The 23,343-nt window shown below is 39.7% G+C and overlaps 1 protein-coding gene and 1 long non-coding RNA gene across 5 annotated transcripts in view; one reads left to right on the top strand and one right to left on the bottom strand.

The window, feature by feature from the left end:
- Nucleotides 1-7,501: 7,501 nt before the first annotated feature.
- bbx (BBX high mobility group box domain containing) overlaps nt 7,502-23,343 on the top strand; it is a 32,350-nt gene continuing 16,508 nt past the window's right edge. The window contains exons 1-7 of one of the 4 annotated variants that reach the window (XM_032575882.1): nt 7,502-7,607; nt 11,414-11,489; nt 14,599-14,767; nt 14,886-15,140; nt 21,847-22,048; nt 22,122-22,189; nt 22,362-22,436. In XM_032575882.1, coding sequence (XP_032431773.1) covers nt 14,612-14,767; nt 14,886-15,140; nt 21,847-22,048; nt 22,122-22,189; nt 22,362-22,436 — 756 coding nt within the window. In that variant the 5' untranslated portion in view covers nt 7,502-7,607; nt 11,414-11,489; nt 14,599-14,611. Of the gene's footprint in view, nt 7,608-10,010; nt 10,142-10,932; nt 10,958-11,413; nt 11,490-14,598; nt 14,768-14,885; nt 15,141-21,846; nt 22,049-22,121; nt 22,190-22,361; nt 22,437-23,343 lie in introns of those variants that run through there. The other 3 variants (XM_032575881.1, XM_032575883.1, XM_032575884.1) reach the window with 3 other exon arrangements.
- Nucleotides 18,757-21,802, bottom strand: LOC116728100 (uncharacterized). Its single transcript, XR_004340945.1, has 2 exons — nt 19,467-21,802; nt 18,757-18,789 (listed from the first exon to the last, which is right to left on the bottom strand). It is a non-coding gene; the product is annotated as an uncharacterized LOC116728100 (long non-coding RNA).

Here is a 23,343-nt window from a genome sequence, read left to right as displayed (position 1 = left end):
CAAGTTGCATTGATGCAGGCACATAAAGAAAAAAGGTGCAGGTGTGGAAGTCAGCAGAAAAAGACGAAAATATAATTTGAGTCTTGTTTTATTCTCAATGTTTTCCAATCAAAACCAAAAACAGAATGACATAAGTCCCCTGAGTCCCCTGGTAACACATGAGCTGGCATCAAATGGTCCACCGAAATACTCTCCTGATTATACCCCAACTCCACCAAAAAATCCTTAGGTCCCCTCTCCAAAACACAGAATGGACCATCGTAAGGAGGCTGATGTGGTGAACGTTGTGAGTCATGGCGAATAAATACATACTCTGCAGACATTAGGTTCTTTGGCACAAACGTGTGGAAGGCAGTGATGTGCTGCCAACGGGGCAAAAGATCTAGATTCCCCATTTAGAACTGTTCTACTCCCCTGGGAATCAACCAAAGCCGCTGGACCCGGAAGAAATTCCCCTGGTACCCTCAAAGGCTGGCCCAGGACCAACTCAGCTTAAGAAAACCGCAGGTCCTCTTTTGGAGTCAAACGCAAGCAGAACAAAACCCAAGGCAGGCGATCTATCCAGCTATTATCCATCAATGAGGCCCGCAATGCAGCCTTCATTGTGCGGTGGAACCTCTCACACTGACCGTTGGCCTGCGGATGGTAGGCAGCAGTACGGTGGAGTTTAACCCCAAGGCTCTCTGCCACTGCAGTTCACAACTCTGAAGGGAACTGGGGACCTCTATCGGAGGTCAAGTCCAATGGCACACCAAACCGGGACACCCAGGAGGAGATAAATGCCCGAGCCACATGAACCAAAGTGGTTGATGACAGCGGAACTGCCTCCAGCCACCAAGTAGTTCTGTCCACCATCGTCAGGAGATAGGTAAAACCTCTGGAAGGTGGAAGCGGCCCCATTAAGTCCACATGCACATGTTCAAACTTCTGCTGCAAAACAGGAAAGTGCTCCAGTGGAGCCTTAGTGTGCCGGAGGGGTTACCAGGCACCATCCACCCATTGCTCACAAACTGCCCCAACTGCATAATCAGAGATATCAGTTGTTAGAGCCACAGGAGCCACTGGAGATGGATGGGTCAAAAGCATAGCTTTAGCCAAGGCCTTTTTGGCATCATTGAATGCCTGCACCCTCTCGGGGGTCCACTCTATCTGCTGGTCCCCTTTTTGCCTCTTAAGTGCTTCATACCAGGGGTGCATGAGGTGAGCTGCCCATGGGGTGAAACGTTTATAAAAGTTTACCATCCCCAAAAACTCCTGCAGGGGCTTCACTGAGGGAGGGTGGGGAAAAGCGGAAACTGCTTCAACCTTTGCAGGTAGGGGAACCGCCCCTTGAGAAAGACACTTTGTGTTCCAGAAACTTAACAGCAGGCAGACCAAACTGGCATTTAGCTGGGTTCACAATCAGTCCATGTTCACTGAGTCTAACAAACAGCTGACGAAGGTGCACCATATGTTCTTCTACAGAGGAAATAGCCACCACTATGTCGTCCAAATAGACAAAATGGCATACCCTGCAGGACCGAATCTATAAGCCGCTGGAAAGTCTGCGCTGCGCCTTTAAGACCGAAGGGCATCTGTAAAAACTCAAAAAGACCAAAAGTGTGATAATAACTGCGGTTTTGGGTACATCCAAGGGATACACTGGAATCTGATGGTAACCTCGCACCAAGTCCACCTTAGAGAAACGGTTGCTCCAGCCAGGTGGGCAGAAAAGTCCTGAATGTGAGGAATTGGGTACCTGTCATTACTGGTCACATTGTTGAGGCATCAAAAATCCCCACAGGGTCACCAACCCCCATCTACCTTGGGAACCACGTGCAACGGAGATGCCCATGGTGTCATGGTTTTGGAAATTTGTCTAACCCACATGCAGAAACACCATCAAGAGTTGAGGCAGAACCTTCTTTTATTGACAATGGGTTTAACTCTGAGAAAGTCTGGATGTTCAAAGCGGGAGGAGAAGTGCACTAGGGGACCATAGGAACCAGAAGCCAGGGATCCGTCGACTAGGGCGTGGCAGCACAGAGAGTGAGGAAGTTACAGCGGGGCTAGGATCTGCCTGGGGACGCTCCGAACCAGAGGATGGGCCACACGATCGGACAGGAATCTGGCGTTGGAGAATACCTAGGAAGGCAGGACACAAGTATTAATAAGCCGATAACTGAAAGAGCTACAGATATGACCTGAGACTCCGAGGGGCAGGAGTTACCACATAAGCACTCTGGCGTCGGAGGATTGGTCGCCGGCTCTTCTTATGCTCCAGCTGATGAGGGGAAAAAGCTTGCAGGTGTGCAGAGAAGGTTTGGGGAGGCTGAGACCCATCCCGCTCTCTGGGGACATCTAGTGCGGAGCGGAGGAACCAGCAGGTAATAGCAGAGGCGCCCAACACATGGACTTTTGGGTTAGGGTTAGGGTTAGGGTTGCGCGCTCCCGCGACAGGGCATGCAATTCTCGGCATAACACCTGTTCGAAGTCATATAGCGCCTTAGGCAGAATCATTATTTAGGCTTCCTGGACCCCTCTTACTTGATTATTTGTTGTGATGTATTTGTGAACAAACTGTCAGGTCTAAATACCTATTAGACAATTTAAACAAACACAGGAAAGACAAGAGAGTTAGATTCTTTGTTTCTCGCGAGGAGAGCAGACAGAGATGTGCTTTCAGTTACAAATCTCCAACCGCTCTGAAACACATCTCTCTGCTCCCCTATTTTATTGCTTTCAAAGTCCCTTTCACAGAGAGCACTGCAACTTTAAGGGGTGGGGTCAACAATTCATCACATGGTTGCAGCGCTAATAACATTCACTATCTAGACACATGTTATCTACACTCTAGATCCTTTTGCTCCAGGCACGGTGTCAAATAGGACACGTTGTATAGCTTCAAAGCAACGGCTTTGTAGCACAAAGAAGAACAAAGCAGAGTTTATTGTAGGACTGTAAAACTCTGCTGGGAGCAACTAACACCTCCATCTCTCAGGGAGTCCTGCTAAGAATATCTGTCACTTCTCTCTTCCAAGGAGGCCTTAGGAAGGAATCAGAATTAATTAACACACAGAAACATTATCTAAATGTAACTACAAGGCTACATGATACAATGAATATTTGATAATACTAATAATACAATTTACCCAACACAAACCCATGTCAAACAGAAACATTAGACCATATTGTAGCCATGGTAACACAACAATCAAGCTATCAAGATAGTTCTTTAAACTTTTACAAAGTAAACTTCCTAATTAAATCTTGAATGTATAGTATGATCCGATTAAATATTAGATTCTTCATTATATGGGTTGTTGCGACGTTGTTGTACTGTGTTTCAAGATCTTGTTTAATGTGTCCTTTTTTTTTTAACTTTGAGCCCTTGGACCTCCAAAGCAGAAGGCACTGAGAGAAGACAGAACACTGGCTCCATCTAGAGGAGAAAAGCTGCATAGGTGCATGAAATTACAGGTCATCTTGTGCGCTACTGTTACCTTAAGAAAAAAAACAAAAAACAAGCAAAATCCTTAGACAATTACAAAACTAATAATTTCTAAAAGAAAATGCCTGGTGTGAACCAGGCATGACAGAAGGTGTGTGTGTATATATATATATATATATATATATATCACCAGGATGCTAACCCTAAGCATCCTGGTGTGAACCAGACATGTATATAAAAACAAAATTAAGAATAAAATACTGAACATTAAGAAGAAAAATTACAACCCAAAATACTGTGGAGTTACCAAAAATAACATTATTTCATCTAAGGAATTTGCAAGTGAGTGGGATAATTCCCAAAGAAATCAGCAAAATGTTCCATGTTTATTTGTGCATTAAAACAACAGTCTATTTACAATTTGTGAAAACAAAATGTGCAAATACTGGCAAAGTTGTGTAAATGAGTAAAACTGTGCAACTTACAGTACAAATGCCAGCCAGGATTTAAACATTTATTGAGTTTTTAGGGATCGGTGATGGTTATAAAGTCTAACAGTGTCTATAATGCCCCTTTACACATTTAGAATGCAGCAGTCTGTCACTGAAGTAGCTCTTCTGTTCAGCAACAGCTTCATGCATGGAGTGGCATTGTCCATCAGTAATGTTATTTTAGCTAGAGTCCAACTGTCGCCACCACCTGCACTGGGTTGAGAAAGCATCCTAGCACAGAACTGGCTTTCCTGATTAGCTTGACTAATGGTATCGTCTCAGCTGTAGATAAGCTGCTGCTCCAACAGAGACCACACCATCGAAGATGACTGATGCTATTACAGAGTCAAAGAAGGTTATCAGGCGCACGCTGCCTCTGCCTCCTCAGGAGATGGAGTCTGCTCTGCTCAGTCCTGTAAGGAGCATCAGTGTTGTGAGCCAAGTCCAGTGTATTGCTCAAGTGAACAGGTACTTATTACAGTCTATAGTCTCAATGTCCACTCCCTGGATGTTCACTGGTATCTGTCTGTGTCACCCACTCCTTGTTTTTCCCTGCATTGATCAGGAGGAGGTTCCCTTCACACAAGTCTACAAAGCCTTTAGTCCAAGCTTTTGATGATTTTAACAATATCTTTCAAGTCTGACATGTACTTTAAAGCACAATAAATTAAAATTAATTGTTTATGAGCACCAGCAATTAGACTGACCACAGCAAGAACAGAGAAAACTGTTCTTGTTGAACATCTGAATCAATAATAGTTGATTCAGCTGCCATTTAGTTTTAACTACCATTTATCCATCCATCTTCTTCCGCTTATTCGGGGTCGGTTCGAATGGGGGTCGGGGGGTAACAGTCTAAGAAGGCAGGCTCAGACTGCCCTCTCCCCAGCCATTTGAGGCAGCTCTTTCAGGGGAATCCCAAAGCATTCCCAGGCCAGCCAAGAAACATAGTCCCTCCAGCGTGTTCTGGGTCTCCCCCGGGGTCTCTTCCCGGTGGGAAGTGTGCAGAACACCTCAGCAGAGAGTCGTCCAGTAGGCATCCTAGCCAGATGCCCGAGCCACCTCAACTAGCTCCTCTCGACATTAAGTAGCAGCGGCTCTAAACTGAGTTCCTTCCGGATGACCGAGCTTCTCACCCTATCTCTAGGGGACAGCCCAGACACCCTGCGGAGCTACCATTTAGTTTTTGAGAAAACTGACATTTAGCATGCTTTAAGGACTACTTTAAGTAAGTAATTGAAAACAGAGGATAAAAAAGCTCAGGTAAATGGGGCAAGCTCAAGTTGCATAATTATACGTTGTTAGCGTATAACTTTATAAAACACTGTTTGTGCCATGGGCTAGCAGCATGTTTATATCCAAACAGTTTGAAGGATTAAATCCTGCAAAAAAAAAAAAACCTGCTGTGAAATAGACACTCAAACAATATTCAAATTGTTTATCCTAAGCTAACTTATGTCTGCCCAGAAACAACCTCTTTCTTTTGTCGGTCTTATGAAGACTTCCATTGAGCAAGAGGAATCGTGACTGGGACAAAGAAAGGAAGCCAGAAGATGGGGAAAAAAGCATTTGTTTCTTTCGGCTCTGGGCTGGAAAAGCATGAGCCTACAGTGACAGTGGCAGCAGAGTCGGCGGGGAAAGCCAGGAATTTTGCACGACACTTGAGGTTTTATTTTGCCTGGCAGAGTGGACACTCTTTATTATGATGATCATTTAAATGCATACTGTATCAATAAGAGGATTTGTTTTATGTTTTTCCAATTTACAGTCCCTCTGGCAAGCTGTTTCCTGAGATATGTGGGAAAGAAAACATAGCAAATTGCTGTACTGTATGACCTTTGATGTATATTGCTGTCAATGCTGTTTAATGTTGTTCTTGTTTTGAAATACAAGTACGTAGATTCAAACTGCAACTTGTGTTGGGGTTTTTGTAAATTCAAGTGGCATCTAATGTTTTTTAAAGTGAATTTGGGGATTATTGACTGCCAGTAGTATTATTTTTATTTATTTATTTATTTTTACCCCTCCACGGGGTCTTTTGTGGGTTCTAGTGTTCTTTATATGAAAGCAGGCTCACTGGAAAGGGGGAAGACATGCGGCAAATGTCGCCGGGCCCGGGAATCGAACTCGCGACGGCTGCGTCGAGGACTCAAGGCCTCCAAATGTGGGTCGCGCTATCCCCTACGCCACCACAGCACGCCTAGTAGTATTATTTTTAAAGGTTATATTGGCTTTAGTGGCCTTTATTTGTTAGTGAATTGACAGGAAAATGGGTAATGAGAGAACGGAGGAAACATGTGGCAAGGGTCACCAGGTTAGGAAGCAAATCTTCAACAGCCGCGTTGAGGACTAAGGCCTCCATATGTGGGTTGCGCTTAACCTCTGTGCCACCACAGCACAGCCTACCAGTAATATTTTAAATTTCATAACACTTCTGTGTTAAATGAACACATTCATAGTGTTAACCTTTGACACTACACACTAGTGTTAGGTAAGTCAACACTGATGTGTGTTAAATTTCAACTACTGAGAGTGTTGATTCAACTCTATCACAAATAACACTTTCAAAAGTGTTATTTTAACACAATTAAGAGTGGAGCAATATATAAACTTTCAAAGTGTTAATTCAACTCCCTAAGAGTTGAATTCAATTTCCAAATTTGCTGTATACAGCTTACTATTCATGAAGAGGAGGTAACGGATGAGGTTCCATTTTCAGGTATATATTCATAGCTTCTATGTTCACTGAAAAAATAGTACTGATTGATACATGATTTGAATGATTCATTTGAAACACCTTGAGAACTTCCCAACAACTGTAATAATCTAGTACTAAATATTTAGCATGCCTAACATCTCTGTAAGCAGCAATCTAGGTGTCAGTGTGACATGACTGTCACCTTGTTGTAAAAATATTTCATTGTAAAATCTTTTAAATTGTAAAATTATAAAAGCTGTAAAAAATTCATTGCATTTCTTTTGCATTGTTTGTTTATTGTTCAAACAATTTGAATATTGTTTGAGTTAAATAACCAATAAAATGTGAAATCCATATGGCTGGCTAGCTAGCTGCAAATAAAGAGAAAGTGTTTTACATCAATTTAGAAAACGGTTGTTTTTATCAATGTGATTTGTGTGTGAACGGTGCAAACATGCTGAAAGCAGTTGTTAAATTGGTCTGGCGAAGACCAGATTTCACTCAATGGGGAATCTCTACGAAAACTCACTACTGTCGTGAATCTCTTAATGGATAAAAGAATCCAGGACGAGAATAAAATCCTAGATTTGATGGAACAGACCCCCTGAGGACTCCAGCAAACCTCAAATAGTTCAGCGACAGTATCAGCAGTGTCTGTGAAACACATGCACAATTGAAGTTGCACAGTAAAGATAAAAGGAGTATTGCTGATGAAATGATCAGTACTGTTGACAGACGATGTTTTTCATTAGAAACTACCTTTGCTGGGCCTGAACCAAGACTGCTGAACAAAAATGCAATTATGGCAATTTAACGAAGCTTTCCATTGGCTCAGTCAACCTGTCTATCAACACGAGTGTCCAATCACATGCAACGTTGCATGGTTGGGTTGGGTTTTCTTACTGTGTACAGTAAAACTGTTGATGATAATTTTCTAATCTTTAGAGCTTTGTTGGAACTTCTGGCCTTATCGAGTGAATTGTGACAGGTAAGTACTGTTGCACAAATGGTTCAAACGTGCCTCTCTGCAACACTCTACTATCTCTGTGGCTGCAAGCGTTAAACAGCCAGGAAGCTTGGAGTAAGTTATCAGTCAGATAGGAACTGCAACCATTCGTTCCGAGGTTTTTCAGGGGGTACCTTTGGCGTTTCGGTAACGATTGTCAGTGTTAGAAGGCTAAGATCTAAAGTTAAGTCAGGGATGTGGTTGGAGGCCAGTCCAGTCTGGTTAGGAGCACTTTCAGCCGGGGGAGGGGAGAGCTCACTTCAACATTTTCTCCTTGCTTGTGGAAAACCGAAAGTAACTTTAGCTGCACGATATGACTGAACAAGTGCATTTCTAGACAGAATCCACTTCAGACGATGCTATTCTGTGTGCTGTAACTCGTTAAATGTGTCATCTTAGCGGATAACAGTGTTCATCTTTGAAAAGCTCCGTTTCCGTGCTCCCTGTACAAGCAACACACAGCAGTGAGGGTCACATCCGGTTTACATGTTTCAATAAAGGTCTTAGATTTTAAATAAGCATTCCATATAGTACTGTCAGAAAACCAACTTCCATGTTGTATTTTCATAGAAATATTATTTATTTGTTTTTAATTTTAAGAATAGTAATACTTTATTTATATGCACTTAAGAAAAAAATGTTACTAAGTACTTCTCATTAAAAAATACATTAAAACAACTTCATAAATGACAAAAAGTATACCGAATCAATTAAAATACATAACATTGTAAGACAAAATGAAATACAAATATATTAAAAAGTCATATTTTAAAAGCCCTATTATACAAGTAAGTTTTAACTTTTAATTTAAAGAAGATAATGAAGAGGCCTGTCTAATATTTTGAGGAAGAGCATTTCACAAACTAGGATGTGGTTGTCCCTGAAAGCCATTCCTCTTTCTGTCACCAGTCAAGCTCTGGGAGTAGAAAGTAGTAGGATAAAAGATCCTTATGATCCTACGCCATCATAACTGTCTGTGCCATTAGATAGATATGATGGTGCAAGACCACACAGGGATTTAAGAACAATAGTATTTTGAAGTCAATTTCAAAAACCAATATAGAATTAAACAGCTACTCTGAAATTAGGTGGAGTAGTAGATACAATTGCATACACCAATGCAGAATTTTGTCATCTCTCACAACAAGTAGGTTTGAGTGTAGCTGAACAAAAAGTAAGGTGGGCTATACAGTTTTGGTTTAAACTCCTGTATCAAGAAGAACTAGTCTGAAAACGTGGGGAAAAAGATGATGTATTATTTGAGATTAATGTCAAGTCAAGTGTGTGAGACTCTGCCATCCAGTCCAACTACTCCTCAGAACAATATTATGAATAAAAGGTAGGCTCTACGCATCCCTGAGAAACTTTTTTCAAAACTTTGGGTACAGTTTGGTAATGATCTAAGGATTTTCCACTACTATGGATCTCTGTGTTACAAGAAAAAGTACTTCAAAGATTATTACTTTTTAACCTGAGGACCTTAACGTCACTGAGACTTTGTGGCCAGTTCTCAGAAATCAGGTGGATAAACAAAAGCAAATGAAACTGTTGTCAACTCAATAATCTGAGTAGACAAGAATGGGTCTATTTGCATCTATTGCAAATGTGTTCTTATAAAGTGTTTGCATGTATCGTAATTACATTTCTTTTTATCTGTGTTGAATTAATAATGCAGTAATCAGCTTTTTTCTAGCTTCTGAAATGTTAATTAGCTTGAAAACTAATAGGGGCTTATTGTTAAAAGAAAGTTTTTGTTTCACATGTCATCACAAGCAGTAAGGATTGCCACAAAGTCAATGACTTGATGCAATCAACAGTTTACTGTCACCTAATGCATGCTGAGGTAGATAGATGACCATACTTGATGCAATCACTTGATCTTCTCTTGACAGAAAAAAGTTTTACAGATAATAAACTGAACTTGACAACATTGTGTTAGAATTAGGATAAAATAATTGTAACTGACTGGAATCTGTATGTGTGACTGGATTGACTTCATTCATTATATTTCTGAAAATAAAGTGGATTTGTTTATGTTGTACTATGTGACGGTGTTCATTGCGAATCTACTCCATATTTGAATAAATTGAAATGAATTTAATTCAAAATGAAGATGCTAAAATAATACAGGTTAGATATTGTCAGCTTAAAGTCATTTTTTAAAGAGTCCATTTAGAACTTCAAAGGGCATTCTCCTTTTCAAGAGGATGTCCGTGTATTTAACCATGTTCCAGAGCTATACGAACTTTTAAACATTTTGAAATCGCTTTTTTACCCACATTTTGTTCATGTTTTGATGTTTCAGTTTGGTGGAAATAGGAAATGTTGGAGATAGCCCTTTTATTTTGATATACATCTCTTTAGCTTCCTGCTTTTTTGTGACTGGATTTGTTAAGCTTAACGGAACTACTCTCAGTACAGCAAGTGCTGAAGTGTTGTCATGTGTTAATAAGTTAAAAATGTGAACAGGACCGATGATGAGAAGCTCCGGCTGGTTCCTGACAGCAGTACTTCAGGTATGGCCATGAGTTCCTCACAGGGAACTTGTTCTGTCAGCGGACTCTGAAAACCCAGTCCGCCTCTCAGCTTTGTGAGAAATTGTTACTATCGCTGCTTTGGACATGATGTCCGCCTGCTGGGTTATCCTTGTTATTATGCTGTCTCTTCCATAGACATCCTGCTGGAAGGCAGCGTTAGGTCGAGCATTTTTGTGTTACTGTTGCAGCGTAGCTACAATGTGTGTCTAGCCTTAGATAAGCCGTGATAAAATGCCAAAAGCAACTAAGGTGCTAGGACTCTCCTCCCTCCCCCTTCCTCCCCTTCCTATCCGCATCACAGCCTCAGCCCAGCCGCATTCAAAAGAACAGTTGCTAAAACCCTGTCAAGGCTTTTCATAGCAGTTTAATCACTGATTCCGTTCTTGTTTTTAACGAATGGGGTTACTGGACGTTAGGAAGCGCTGCACTCTAAAACATGACATGTCCACTTAGCAGGAGCCAGAGCTAGCAGGCTAACTAGCTACTTTATGCCCTGTAACACAGCTGCTGCCCAGCTAAACATTGCTCACAAATGTATGAGGTTGGTAAGGAAAAGCTTGATTTAATCCGGCTTTTCTGGATGTTTTTACGCTGTGGCAGGGAATACGGGTGACATTATCATCGGGGAGTTTGACAGGAGTATAAACCCTCTCTTCTGTAGTTGGCGGAGGGCGGGGTGGGGGGTTCTCCTCCAACCAACAGCAAGATGGACTCTGATTCTGCTCGTCTGTCTCGTCATAGATCGACATTTTGCACGGAGATTAAAACAATCTGTGTTTAGAGGCAGGAATACAGGTTGTACGCCATTGGATCTTCTTACGACTGTAATCTCTCATAAGATACGCCGTTGCTGCGCGTGAGACACAGCAGGACAGGACTTTTAGAGTAAAAATAGTTCAGTCCGACCGTCATCAGTCGGACCTGACGAACAAGTAAAGCTAAAGGTTCCTGCAGCTGCGCCACCTCGATTTGGACCCGTTTGGTTTGCGTTGCTTTAAACGCATTCGGCGGTCACGGGGATTTGGCCTTCATGTTTTCCTTTGGCCACATGAGTGGTTCAGCTGTACAGATGATCCACCCAAAATGTCTCATCCTACTTCAGGGCTGCTACGGATTTTCGATGCATTCCAATAATGTTTCAGTGAAGTAACTTTGAACTCGTCTTTCCTTCAAGAAAGCTGTCGCTATGCAGAGCGACTGTAGAGATGACGGTGTAATGCATGACTGAGATCGCTGTCTTGTATTTTATAGGTCATCATCTTTGTATGACGGGCTGTGCCAGCTTTGTCCTCATCATTCATTCAGCATTTCCATAATTTTTTCTTCAGTAAGTATTCCTGTTTTCACTCTGCATCCATAAGATAGTTTTTAATCATTCATTGATGGAGTTTGAATTTCATTTGTGCCATGCTGTCCAGAATGCAGTCAAACACAGTGAGAAATACAAACATTTTACTTCATGTTGCTTATTATTAATATTATTCTTTTTTTTTTTTTTTTACTTGTATGTTGTTTGCCAGACTGCAAGAGGGAGCAGTTGTTATCAATTCTATGTGGAGTTCTCATGTTCTCCCAGAGGACATGCATGGGTTTCTCTAGGAACTCTGGCTTTCTGACTGTTCAAAACGTAAAGTTCTTAAGTATCCTCTCAACTAGAGTACTTTCAAATGGAGTGGGAACAGAGAACAATGCCATGTACAGTTGAAACCAGACATGTAAATACACCAAATAAAAAGACACATTTTTTCTCACTGTCTGAACTTTCCCTGTTTTATCTTAGAATAACCAAAATTATTACCAATATAATTTGGACGTTTACATACATTTGCTCAGTGTCAGGGATAATTGTCTTTTAAACTGGATGAATTGGGTCAAATCTTTTGGGTTTTCCTTCCACAAAGCTTCTCAGTTTACTGGAGTTCTGGTCCATTCCTCCTGACAGAACTGTCATAACTCAGTCAGGGTTGTAGGCCGCTTAACTTACACCCACCTTTTCATATTTACTTGCAACTTCTCCATGGTTTTGTGGTGGCCATCCCAAAACACTTTGTTGTCCACTTTCTTGATTAATGCCTGGCTTTAAAATTAGTTAACTGAACTTGTAGCCATTATTTTGTGCCCATTGTTGGACGGCATGATCGAACCGTTATACCTAGGATTTGTGTCGGCTAATGTGTGGTCTCTCAGGTTTTGAAAATGGGCCGTCAATCAGCCGACAACTCTAAGATCGTATAGTGTGCGCTGGCCATTATACTAAGGAAATGGGAAGGGAGGAGTCAGTGAAGAGCACCGGAGTTGAGCCTTTTTTCATTCAGTGTCATCAACTGAAAGAGAAAAAGGCCGGAAGAGACGATAAAGCCAATAATTAAAATGAGGTTGATAGTTTTAATTTATCGTACAATTAATTGATTCATTGTTTATTGCGACAGGCCTAAGTACCAGTTCCTCCTATAAGAAAACAACCCCACAACATGATGCTGCCACCCCCATACTTAACATATACGATGGTACAAGGATCCCCCATTATTCCTCTAACTGTAACAGCTCCACTTTAGTTGGAAATAGGAAAAGTCTCCAAAAATGTCCTTGTGTGGATCTGCAAACTGCAATTTATATTTTATAGATCTTTCAAAGTAAAGATTTCTTCCTTGCTGAGTGGCTTTTCAATCCATGTAGGTAAAGAACAGTTTGACTGTGGATAGTAACTCTGTCTTAACAGCTTCAGACAGCATCTCCACTAGGTTTTTGGCTTTTGTTCTGGTGTTAATTTGCACATTTTGGACCAAAAGACATTCATCTCTGGAATACAGAACCCATCTCCTTCCTGAGCAATATCAGTCCAATTGATCCCACATCTAAAACAGGGCATCAAGATTTCTTTATTATTCAAATGAATTTAAATGGTTTTCTGTCGAAGGAAACCCAGCAGATTGCATAGAGTATTTGACTGGCAGCATTCACTCCTCCTGGACGAGTACATAGCGACAGCTACAAATCACCTGCATTGTGTGTTTTGTTCTGTTTTATTTTTTTTTTTATCACATTTGCAGAACAGCAACACATAGTCACACCATTGGCTGTATTCATTTTAGTTTGTCATGTAAATATTTAAAGTGATTCAAGCAGAATACAATGCTTAATTATTTAATGAGCAATGAATGTATATGGAAAGCAGTCGGATGGGAAAATTCAGAACAAATCCAAACTTTTTCATACCAGTTAAAGTTTGTTTAAGGTTTTCTTCTCATACTCAGGGTGTCATCAAAGGCTCCTAGTGACTCACATGCAACTCTAATAATTCACATTCTATGTCAATTATATAAAAAGTTGCTATTCCTCTGCTATGTTTCATAATGCCAGCTGTTCAGTTTCAGATTTGCAATGTACTTTTTAATGATTAGGCATTTTCAGGAAAAAAGATCCAAAATGTACAAAACAATCATAATTTCATTGATCTCATGTTTATATGTAGACATGATTTTTATATAAAGAGTCTAATTATTAGGTATTTGGATTTCTCTTGCTTAGATTTTGATATCTTCAAAATAAGATATTTTTGCCTTTAACAACAGCATAATATACACAGTACGCAAACTCATTTATAGTTGTAACTTCTGAAACTAAGCGCTTCTTTTCAATTCAGCAATTGTCTGGTCACTTAAGTGTAAATGTAAACTCTGGAAATCATACATATCAATGACAGTAAAGTCTGATCATACTCCCAAATGCATTCAGCCCAAAATTTAGAGAACTCAGGTTTTCTAGAAAAACATTGTGAACATAAACTTACAGTTGCATCCTAATTTTTGACCAGTAGTATATAATCACTGACCATTTGTGAATGACTGTTTGAAAAATAGCTTATTGTATTTTGCTTTTCATACTTAAGCACATGTTCAAAGATCCAAAATAACCTGCTGATGAACCTGTTTGTAGATTCTCCATTTCAGAACAACATTTCTCATTTGTCAGTGATTAGAATCAAAAAGTTACGAAGAATTTCTGTTGTTATATTTGGGTAAAAAGTTGACCACCTATCCAACTTTCTCTTTTTTTCTCTATCAATATGCTTAGTGAAGAAGGTTGAGGCATGTTGTAACAGCTGGACAGTTGGGACTAAAAATACTATTTTTAGTGAAGTTGGAGGCTGTAGCTACAGCTAAAATTGTAGCTACAGCTAAAATTGTAGCTACAGCTAAAATTGTAGCTACAGCTAAAATAAGAGTCGTTGTATTTTAGATGCCCAAGTTTTTTGCGACCTGCTTGAAAATCTTTAATGGTCCCACCGTGTTATGCACGGTACTCTTCCAGTAATTTATATAGCAGTTGCTACTTCAGCTTCAGTGTTGCATGTTATTAAAAGTTGATGGGATTTTTTCTACGTATAGTATGTACAGACAGTGTTTCTGATGTTAATTGTTTTGCTTTTTCTTTAGGTGCAGTAGTACCATGAAGAGTGGAGGAAGAGGTAAGGCACAGCCTGTTGAGGAGGTCACTGGCAAAAGACCTAAACGTAAATGCCTGCAGTGGCACCCTCTTCTTTCCAAGAAGGCTTCAGAGTTCTCTGAGGAAGAGGAAGAAGAAGATGAGGAGGAGCTGGGGAAGGTTAGTAGCTTCAGTGATGCAGGGGGTTTTTTTCTCCAGCCTGACCCTAAATAATGATATGTACATTCACCACCAGAAGCGGACTCTACATTGCAGTTTATGAATTTATTCTTAATAGGCAGGGCTGTGCAGTGAAGATCAGGACTCCCAAGTGCATAATGTAAGCACAACAGAGGAAGCTGAAGAAGACTCTAATGAACACCGGGCACGTCGGCCTATGAATGCTTTCCTCCTCTTTTGCAAGCGGCACCGTTCTCTGGTGCGACAGGAACATCCTCGTCTTGACAACCGTGGGGCCACAAAAATATTGGCTGACTGGTGGGCTGTGCTGGAGCCCAAGGAGAAGCAGAAATACACTGATATGGCCAAGGAGGTAATGCATCCTTACATTACGTTACTATACTGGTGTAGAAAAGTTACATTAAGCTCTGCTTTACATGCATACAATTTAACCTGAGTCATTTTTGAGACCAATAATGATGATGATAATAATAATAATAATAATAATAATAATAATAAAAGACTCAGTAGCCCCTCGCTACTGAGCCGCTTTCTCTCAAGCTCATAAAGTCAGTAGAGATTATGGATGACAGCGCTCACAGAAGCTTTCTTCATTACAGAGACAAATTGAGGCTCTTTTTAACCTTGGTGAACCTCACGGGTAGACAAACTAGTGCCAGGCAAAACATGGAAGTTATGAGCATATTCTGTCCAGTGTAAACGTTTACTCCCTGTTGTAAATCTTTTGGAATCTGTTACACACAACGATGCAGCCTCCAACTTCAGGTTGAATCGTTCAGTCTGTCAATCACTGTACGGAAACCCAAATTCTGTATGTTTTTTTCACTCTAGATTTGAATATAAATCTCTCCAGATTTCTCAGGTACAATCTTCTGGTATGTGCCATAGTGTCTATTGACATGTGGATGAGAAGGCTGGTATTTTCAGCAGTTGAGGTTTTTCTACAGGAATAAGATTATATGATTTGTAGAAATCATATGGTTGATGGTTGGGACCACAGTTTTACCTCTGGAAGGTTTTAGGCTTGTGATAAAGTTGGAAGCGATATTGAACAAAGGAGGAGGTGATGGTTGAATAAAACTTAAGGAAGGTTCTGGTGCAGATGCACCTGAAATCAGGATGTCGTTGTGAGAGTGCCACCAAAAGCAGCAGCATAAGAGTGCAGTAGTTCAGCTTCTTCAAGAATGACAGAAGGACCTTGAGGTGTAAACCTAAATGATGATTAGAATAAGCAGGTGAAGGTACATACAGTACATGTGATTAGGAGACCCTTTTCCACGATCATGTTTAGTCGTCAAAGATTGATGGATTAGTTGTACATCCACCTAAGATTATTGCTTCATTGGTGCTCCTTATTTGAAATCTCTTAAAGTCTGACCCTTGTGCTTGGTTTTGTGGGAAACCACAGATAACTTGACCCAATGTGCAACTTGTCCATATTTTTTTTAACCTATATTCTTTGCCTAAAGTTGCAAACAGTAACGTTTATTAATATAAGTATGTACAGTACAGACCAAAAGTTTAGACACACCTTTCTAATTCAATGGGTTTTCTTTATTTTCATGACTATTTATAAGGCAAGAAATCCCACTTATTAACCTGACAGGGCACACCTATGAAGTGAAAACCATTTCAGGTGACTACCTCTTGAAGCTCATCAAGAAAATGCAGAGTGTTTGCAAAGCAGTAATCGCAGCAAAAGGTTGCTACCTTGAAGAAACTAGAATATAAGGGGTATTTTCAGTTGTTTTACACTTTTTTGTTTAGTGCATATTTCCACATGTGTTATTCATAGTTTTGATGCCTTCAGTGTGAATCTACAATGTCAATAGTTATGAAAATAAAGGAAACTCATTGAATTAAAAGGTGTGTCCAAACTTTTGGTCTGTACTGTATGTAGGGGTGCGTGTGTGTGGGCATGTTGTGTGGGGGTATGTGTGTGGGGGTGGGTGTGGGTGTGGATGTACTGTATGTATGTATGTATGTATGTATGTATGTATGTATTTTACATATTTGTTGACACTGTGACTATGTCAAGACAGTATGACATGAGGCAGGTTATCTGTGAAAAAACTGAGCTCTTCTGCCTGCTGTCAGTGCTATCTAGAAACAACCAATCAGAGCCAGGAGGAGGGTCTTTGTGATATCAATCACAATCTTGTGTGACATTGCTTAACCCTTTCCCTCAGCCCCTCTCACCCCCCTTCTCTATGCTACACTGCAGCTAGCATAACCTGTTATGAATGCTCAGGCTACTTAGCATGAGTACTGATGACTACAGATAAACTTTTTTCTGTAACGGTAAGTTGTTCGTCCACCATTAGGACATTTAGCAAGGAGAACATGAGTTTGATTGACAGTGCTAAGACCCTCCTAATGGCTCTGTTTGGTTGGTTTTGGTGGGAATGGTGTATTTCTTCAGACAGCAACAGCAGCACATGGGGGAGGTCTAGGAAATCAGTCTTTTCACAGATTATCTGTCACATAGCATAGCTGTCACAACATGTAGATAGTTTTTACAAACATATATTTTTAATAAATGTTACATACTACACTCTTAATGTTGGCTGGTAAGGCAAAAATGGCTCATCAATGCCTCTTTTCAACCGGCTCGGCTCTACTTCAGAGTGAACACATTTCCACAGGCCCGGCTCGATCTACAGCAGGTTGATGCCTCCTGGCGGTGTGGTGTATAGCCCCCCTCTCCAGGCACCATGTGCTGTGCTTCATTACTATGGGACCGAACGCGAGTTGTTGTTTTTCTGAGACAAAAGAAGAAGAGAAAACTGAGCTATTTTTTTACAGCCTGATTGTGATTTTTCTGAGATTTCAAGAAAATGCACAGTGGGAGGAATACTGCGATTGTGGTGAGGATAGCTGATCTACTCCTTTTCAGCGGGAGGAAAACAGGTGGCTCAGACAATGCAAGGTAAGCTAACAATGATTTTTGTATTCCAACTATAAAACTTGTAATATAGTGCCTAATATACCTTAATAGTGTCAGAATTGCATGTTGGTGCCACACATTCATAATATATTCCAATGTGTTTTTAGATGTTGGTAAACTTCCGCCTCTGATCATCAGTGTGGTTCTTCCTGCAGCCTCTGAGTTGTAGGATGTCTCATCAGTGTCCGTCTTCCTGACTGCCTGCCGGTGTTTACCTTCAGGATGTCCAGAGACCTTCACCTTTCTGGAGCAGGAATCAGATGAGCTCAATGAAACGATGAAACATTTCTAATTTAAAAAGAAATGTGGCTGATGTTCTTACAGAGTCACAACAACAACAATCTGTTGTTTTTAACTTCTCAATACTTTAATTATGATTCATCTGATGTTCAAGTTATACTAAAAACAAATAAAGCTGTATTCCTTCTAATCTGACTGGTTCTAGTTTTATTCAAACCTTCCATGTTTTCACATTTTGGTCACTAAGAATTGATCGGGGGCTTGAAAGTTTAAACTCAATCTTCACTAATCAAGGTTACAGGTTTTGGACACATTTTCTCACTTTCTTATATTGAAGATTTTCCAAGAAGACAGCTAAACAGTGAGTGGATAGAATGATGTTGTACAAAGTAGAAATTAACAAACATGACTTGTATTTGGGGTCTTGTTAATAGCAACCCTGATAATAACGTATGTTCACTTTTGGTTGCCTTCTTGGTAATCTACAATGTTAAATGTCAATGAAATACATATATAATGTTATTTTCACTCTGTCTAAAGCTGCTCACATTTTTGGGAGGATTGTATTAGGACCTTGATGCCATTCAAACTACTGTTTGTACAATAATGTGTGGAGTGAGTATAAAAAAAGAGACTTTGTTCAATGAGAGCTCAACAGCTTTTACTTTTCTTCTTTTGTCTTGTCTTTTGTCTCCGACATGGAGCTCTGCCATCTCAGTGCTGGTAGCTGCTTCCTCCTATAGGACATTCAGTCGTTGTTCTGACAGTTCATGTCAGCACCATCATGTCAGCCATGTTCCTCCTCTTCTATTCCCTGGGAAAAGTAATCAGATGTTATAGCTTATAGCACATAAATGTAGACAAATAACAGAGTTATTAATGTGGAAGTTACATAGAAATGATTTAAAACAGACATGTTACCTTGTAAAATATTTTGTACCATTCCTACACTCTTATAAATAACTGGAAAGTCATCTAAATTTAAGACAAAACATAATTACTTGTAAGTTTTAGACCTATGCAGACATACAGCCATGGATAAAATGCCACTCTAGTTTTCTTCAGGTTTATTGTTAATTTTTATGTCCTGTAAAATAAATAGTTTGTAATCGTTCAGTTAGAGAACTGATATGTAGCCATTTTAGAATAATACGATATCATATATACTGTATATCATAATATGTTTTATTATCTCTTAACGGGGGAAACTCCGGTGCAACAGCAAAATGACAAACAGTCGTAGCATTTAGATTCACACAAACATAAAACATAAAAAACAAATGAAGGGCAACATGCTGCACAGTATTGACAGTTATAAACAGCTCACTCCGATCCCAAGGAATGCGCAACTGAGGATCTTCAGAAAATGCGTATGTTGTGTTTGAGCAATATAAATACAGCAGACTTTGTGTTTCAAATGTTTTCCATGACTGTATGCAGGCAACATAAAATATAGTAAAAACCAGACAAATTTATCTACAAACTGCTCACCTGGCTGGAGAGCAGCAGCAGGGTTCTGCATGAGTCGGTGTTCACCGTGGGGCTGCATCAGGCTCCAAAGCGGCTAACCGAGGCTTTTCATTCTCTCCGCTACGTTGACAAAAACGACTCGTTCCTCACTGCTCCATTAAGCTACCACTGAATATTGAAGTCCGATGCAAAGAAAAGTCGGCATCTCATTGTTCCACTGCTTGCTTGTAGCTTCCATCACTTCCGTGTTGCAGGCAGTTTGAAATTTTGCGGCCATTTGTTTTTCTTCTCTGTTACGTCTGACCACATCCATGGCCAATCAGTGAACAGGAGCGAAGCTTGCATCACTCACGAGCTCCGAAGCAGGGACCTAAAAAGCAGGGCCAGCCTCGAACAAAGGCCGGTGGAAACACTCGCAGAGCCAGCTGAGTAAACTCGAGCCGGGACCATTAGAGCCAGACTGGAAAAGGGGCACACATATCTTGAGTATCGCTGTGAGCATCAGTACCTTCACCATTATAACTGACATGAGGGTTTGTTGGGAGGTTCGCTCTATTGCTGGGTTTCAGATGACGTAGCACTGACATCACCCAATGCAGATGGAGGGCAGGAAGTAAATGCACCCCATTTATTTCTGTTGATCCAACATCAAAATCCTTAAACCGTTCTAATAGAGAGAAAGATGAACGTTATTTTTGTGTTTTGAGTTTGAGTGATCTTTCTGTGATGATTTTGACACTCAGAAAAAATTTAGATTTTCTGAGTAGCATTGAAATAGCTAGTTGTGTCATAGTTGTAGGTCAGGCCACTTGTCTAAAACCTTCCTGAAGACTTTTAATAGTAAAGGGACTAATTTAGGTTCAAATGGCTCACAAAACTCAGTGGGAAACCCATCTGGGCTAACTTTAACAGATTAAAAATTGTTGATGGCCTAATTTAATTCTGATAGAGTAGTATTGTTCTTCAATTTATATTTATCTGTGTCATCTAGAATGTGCATAACTAAATTACTGAAAATTGCTTCCACTAGGGCTGAATCACAAGCTTCAGAAGCACACAGATTTTCATAAGACTTCTTAAACCTAGCATTAATATCATAAATATTACTTATTTCAGATAATATTACTTATTTCAGATTGAACTTATTTCAGTTCAATAAAAATATCTATTTGTGTATTAATGAACTCAGTAAACCACTATGAAAAGGTGGAAGACATTTCCTGGGAAGCTGAAGTCCAGAATTATCAGAGAAGGATCCAGATTACTATGCTGTGATAGTTTACTTGGGTAACCATAGGCAACATTTTTTGGTAAATTAAAAATAGTCTGTTCTTGAACATATTGGGTGTACTGAGGAGAAAAATGAAAATAGGTTGGATGACAGATATGTAAATATTAAGGGATCCGTTATTCCATATGTCTTAAACGTATTGATTCACTGAACTCAAATTCAGTTCTACAGTCAGGATTAAACTGTGTGACTCTGTGATCTGGTAAAACGGAGAAACGATTGCTAAGGAAATCCATATTATCCCAGTTAGGACGATAAACAGTGAATTGACTGGCCTATTAAATTGTTCACCTTGTGAGTGCAAACTGAGTGAAAATATTGCATGCTCTGAGGATTCTAGACGCATTCATCAAATTGGTTTCCTGTAGATAAAAAGTGTGACTTTTAAACTTATAATGATGAGACAATATTTTGTTGGGTTTCTCAGGATGACTTAGTCCCCAGACATTCCAGTCCACCAAAGTGATGTTGGTCAGTACTCTATTTACTGAAGACATAATAAGAACTTGACAAAGAGGACATTAAAGAAAACATGACACAATGGAAAAAAGGGCATAAATAACAAGTAAAGTGAACGTAAAAGATTATTACAACGAAACAAAGCTGGTTTCAAAAAGAGACCGCTATATATTCAGTTCTCCAAATCCCTCTTCTCCCTATCCAAATTGTTTTAATGCTTACCATATTGCTTCACACAAAAACCAGTATGATTATGAAAAGACCTAGCCCTGAAATGTCACAATGTCTAGGGCAATGTCACAACACATATACAAAATATATTATGAGACTCTAAGGTTTGATCCTCGTTTCTTGAACGTTTTGACCGTTCACAAATACCCCCAATGCATAACTCCTCAGTGCAGAAGAAAAAAAAGAAAAAGGGTGTGAACAGTAATGGTAATGGACATACTCATCAACTCTTTTAGACCCACAGAAGGTAGTGGATAAATATGCAGTGTAAAAAGAACTATTTGTGTTTTTTCTACTTTTCACCAAATACAAATCAGAAAAATGAAAACAAGTGCTTTCATTTTGATTGATTGAAACATGGCTACAGTAATACAGATTTTGTTTTCAACAAGATCACTTCTTTTTATTTTGTTCTTCTAGTATAAAGATGCCTTTATGAAGGCAAACCCAGGCTATAAGTGGTGTCCCACTACAAGCAAGCCACTCAAGAGCTCTTCCTATCAGCATGTCAGCTGTCCTCGCAAAAAGGTGTGGTCCTTCTCCTGCAACTCATCCAAGGACTCTACTGCCAAAAATGTGCCCAAAAACGACAGTTTGCACCAGTTGAACTTTGCCATGGCAGGTGGGTTTAATAGCATAGTAGTAAGATGATGAAGAATTAAATTACTTTTCTAACTTGTGCCATTCATTTTAAGACCCCACAAAGATGGGAGGCCTGAGCATGCTGCTGTTAGCTGGTGAACACGCCCTCACAAACAGGGAGGTAGGGTCCTCTAAACATCTTTTGAGGCAAAAACTGTCACTGGAGTTGTCTAAAAACTGAGTTTTTGAGGTTCTTCATTTACAAATATGCTTTCGATTTTAGATTGTGTTTCTAAAAGTTTGACGGTTCTTTTCTATTATCTGCCTAACCCTAGAAATGTTTTATTTTCTAGATCTCTCCCAGCACTAAATCTACATTACCTGACATAGCCATTAAAGGAAGCTCCTTTTCAGAGGAAACTAAAGAGGTTTGTTTTTTATTCTAAGTCCCATAATTCCTTCTGCTCCTTTCTGCAATAGAAATGGCATTTGTTACATTATTCAGAATTGCGTAATAAATAGAAAACAATATCTATTATTCTGAAAATGATAGTTTGATAGTAAATTGTCTGGTGGAATGGTAACTTTCAAAACTGAATGGACTTTAACTAGTGTGAAAAAGAATGACATTTATTTCTTAATGCATGATTGTGTCGTTTAGTTCAAAGTTTTTCAAAGTTTATTTATACAGTATAGCACATTAACAACAATCTCAGCTGCTTCATAAGAGTTATAGAGTTGTAGATAGAAAAGGGTATAAATTTCAACTTCTATGTACTATAAATCTGGAACAAATTTCCAGAAAACTGCAAAACTGCTGAAACACTGAATTCCTTTAAATCAGTGGTTCCCAAAGATTTTCTGGGCCCCCGTATGGATTACAGTACCCCCCCGCACCCCCCCCCAAAAAAAACAAGAAAAAAAAAAATCAACTGGGCACACACATTATTCACCCAGACAGAAACCTATACACATATTTTGTTTTCAAATTCCACTGAAGTTTATTTCACACTTCAGGTTGTAACAAAACACACTGCAAACCATCTTTACAGTGAAACACTTTTGTGTAACAGTTTTTTTTTTTTCATTCATCCATTCTGCTTCCTGCGCCCCCTCTACAATGGAACGGCGCCCCATTTAGGGGACGTGCCCCACACTTTCTGAACCACTGCTTTAAATCAAGGCTAAACCCCCACCTGTTTAGAGTTGCTTTTGAACCATAATAAATAGAACATTGACCAACACATCTGATATCTGTGTATTGATCATTTTGATGATGGTACTCATCAAAATGTAATATTTGTTACTGGTTTCTCAAATTGGTGACAATGGTAT

The sequence above is a fragment of the Xiphophorus hellerii genome, chromosome 11 (assembly GCF_003331165.1).
Source record: "Xiphophorus hellerii strain 12219 chromosome 11, Xiphophorus_hellerii-4.1, whole genome shotgun sequence".
NCBI lineage: Eukaryota > Metazoa > Chordata > Actinopteri > Cyprinodontiformes > Poeciliidae > Xiphophorus > Xiphophorus hellerii.
This window is presented reverse-complemented; position numbering and strand designations above follow the sequence as displayed.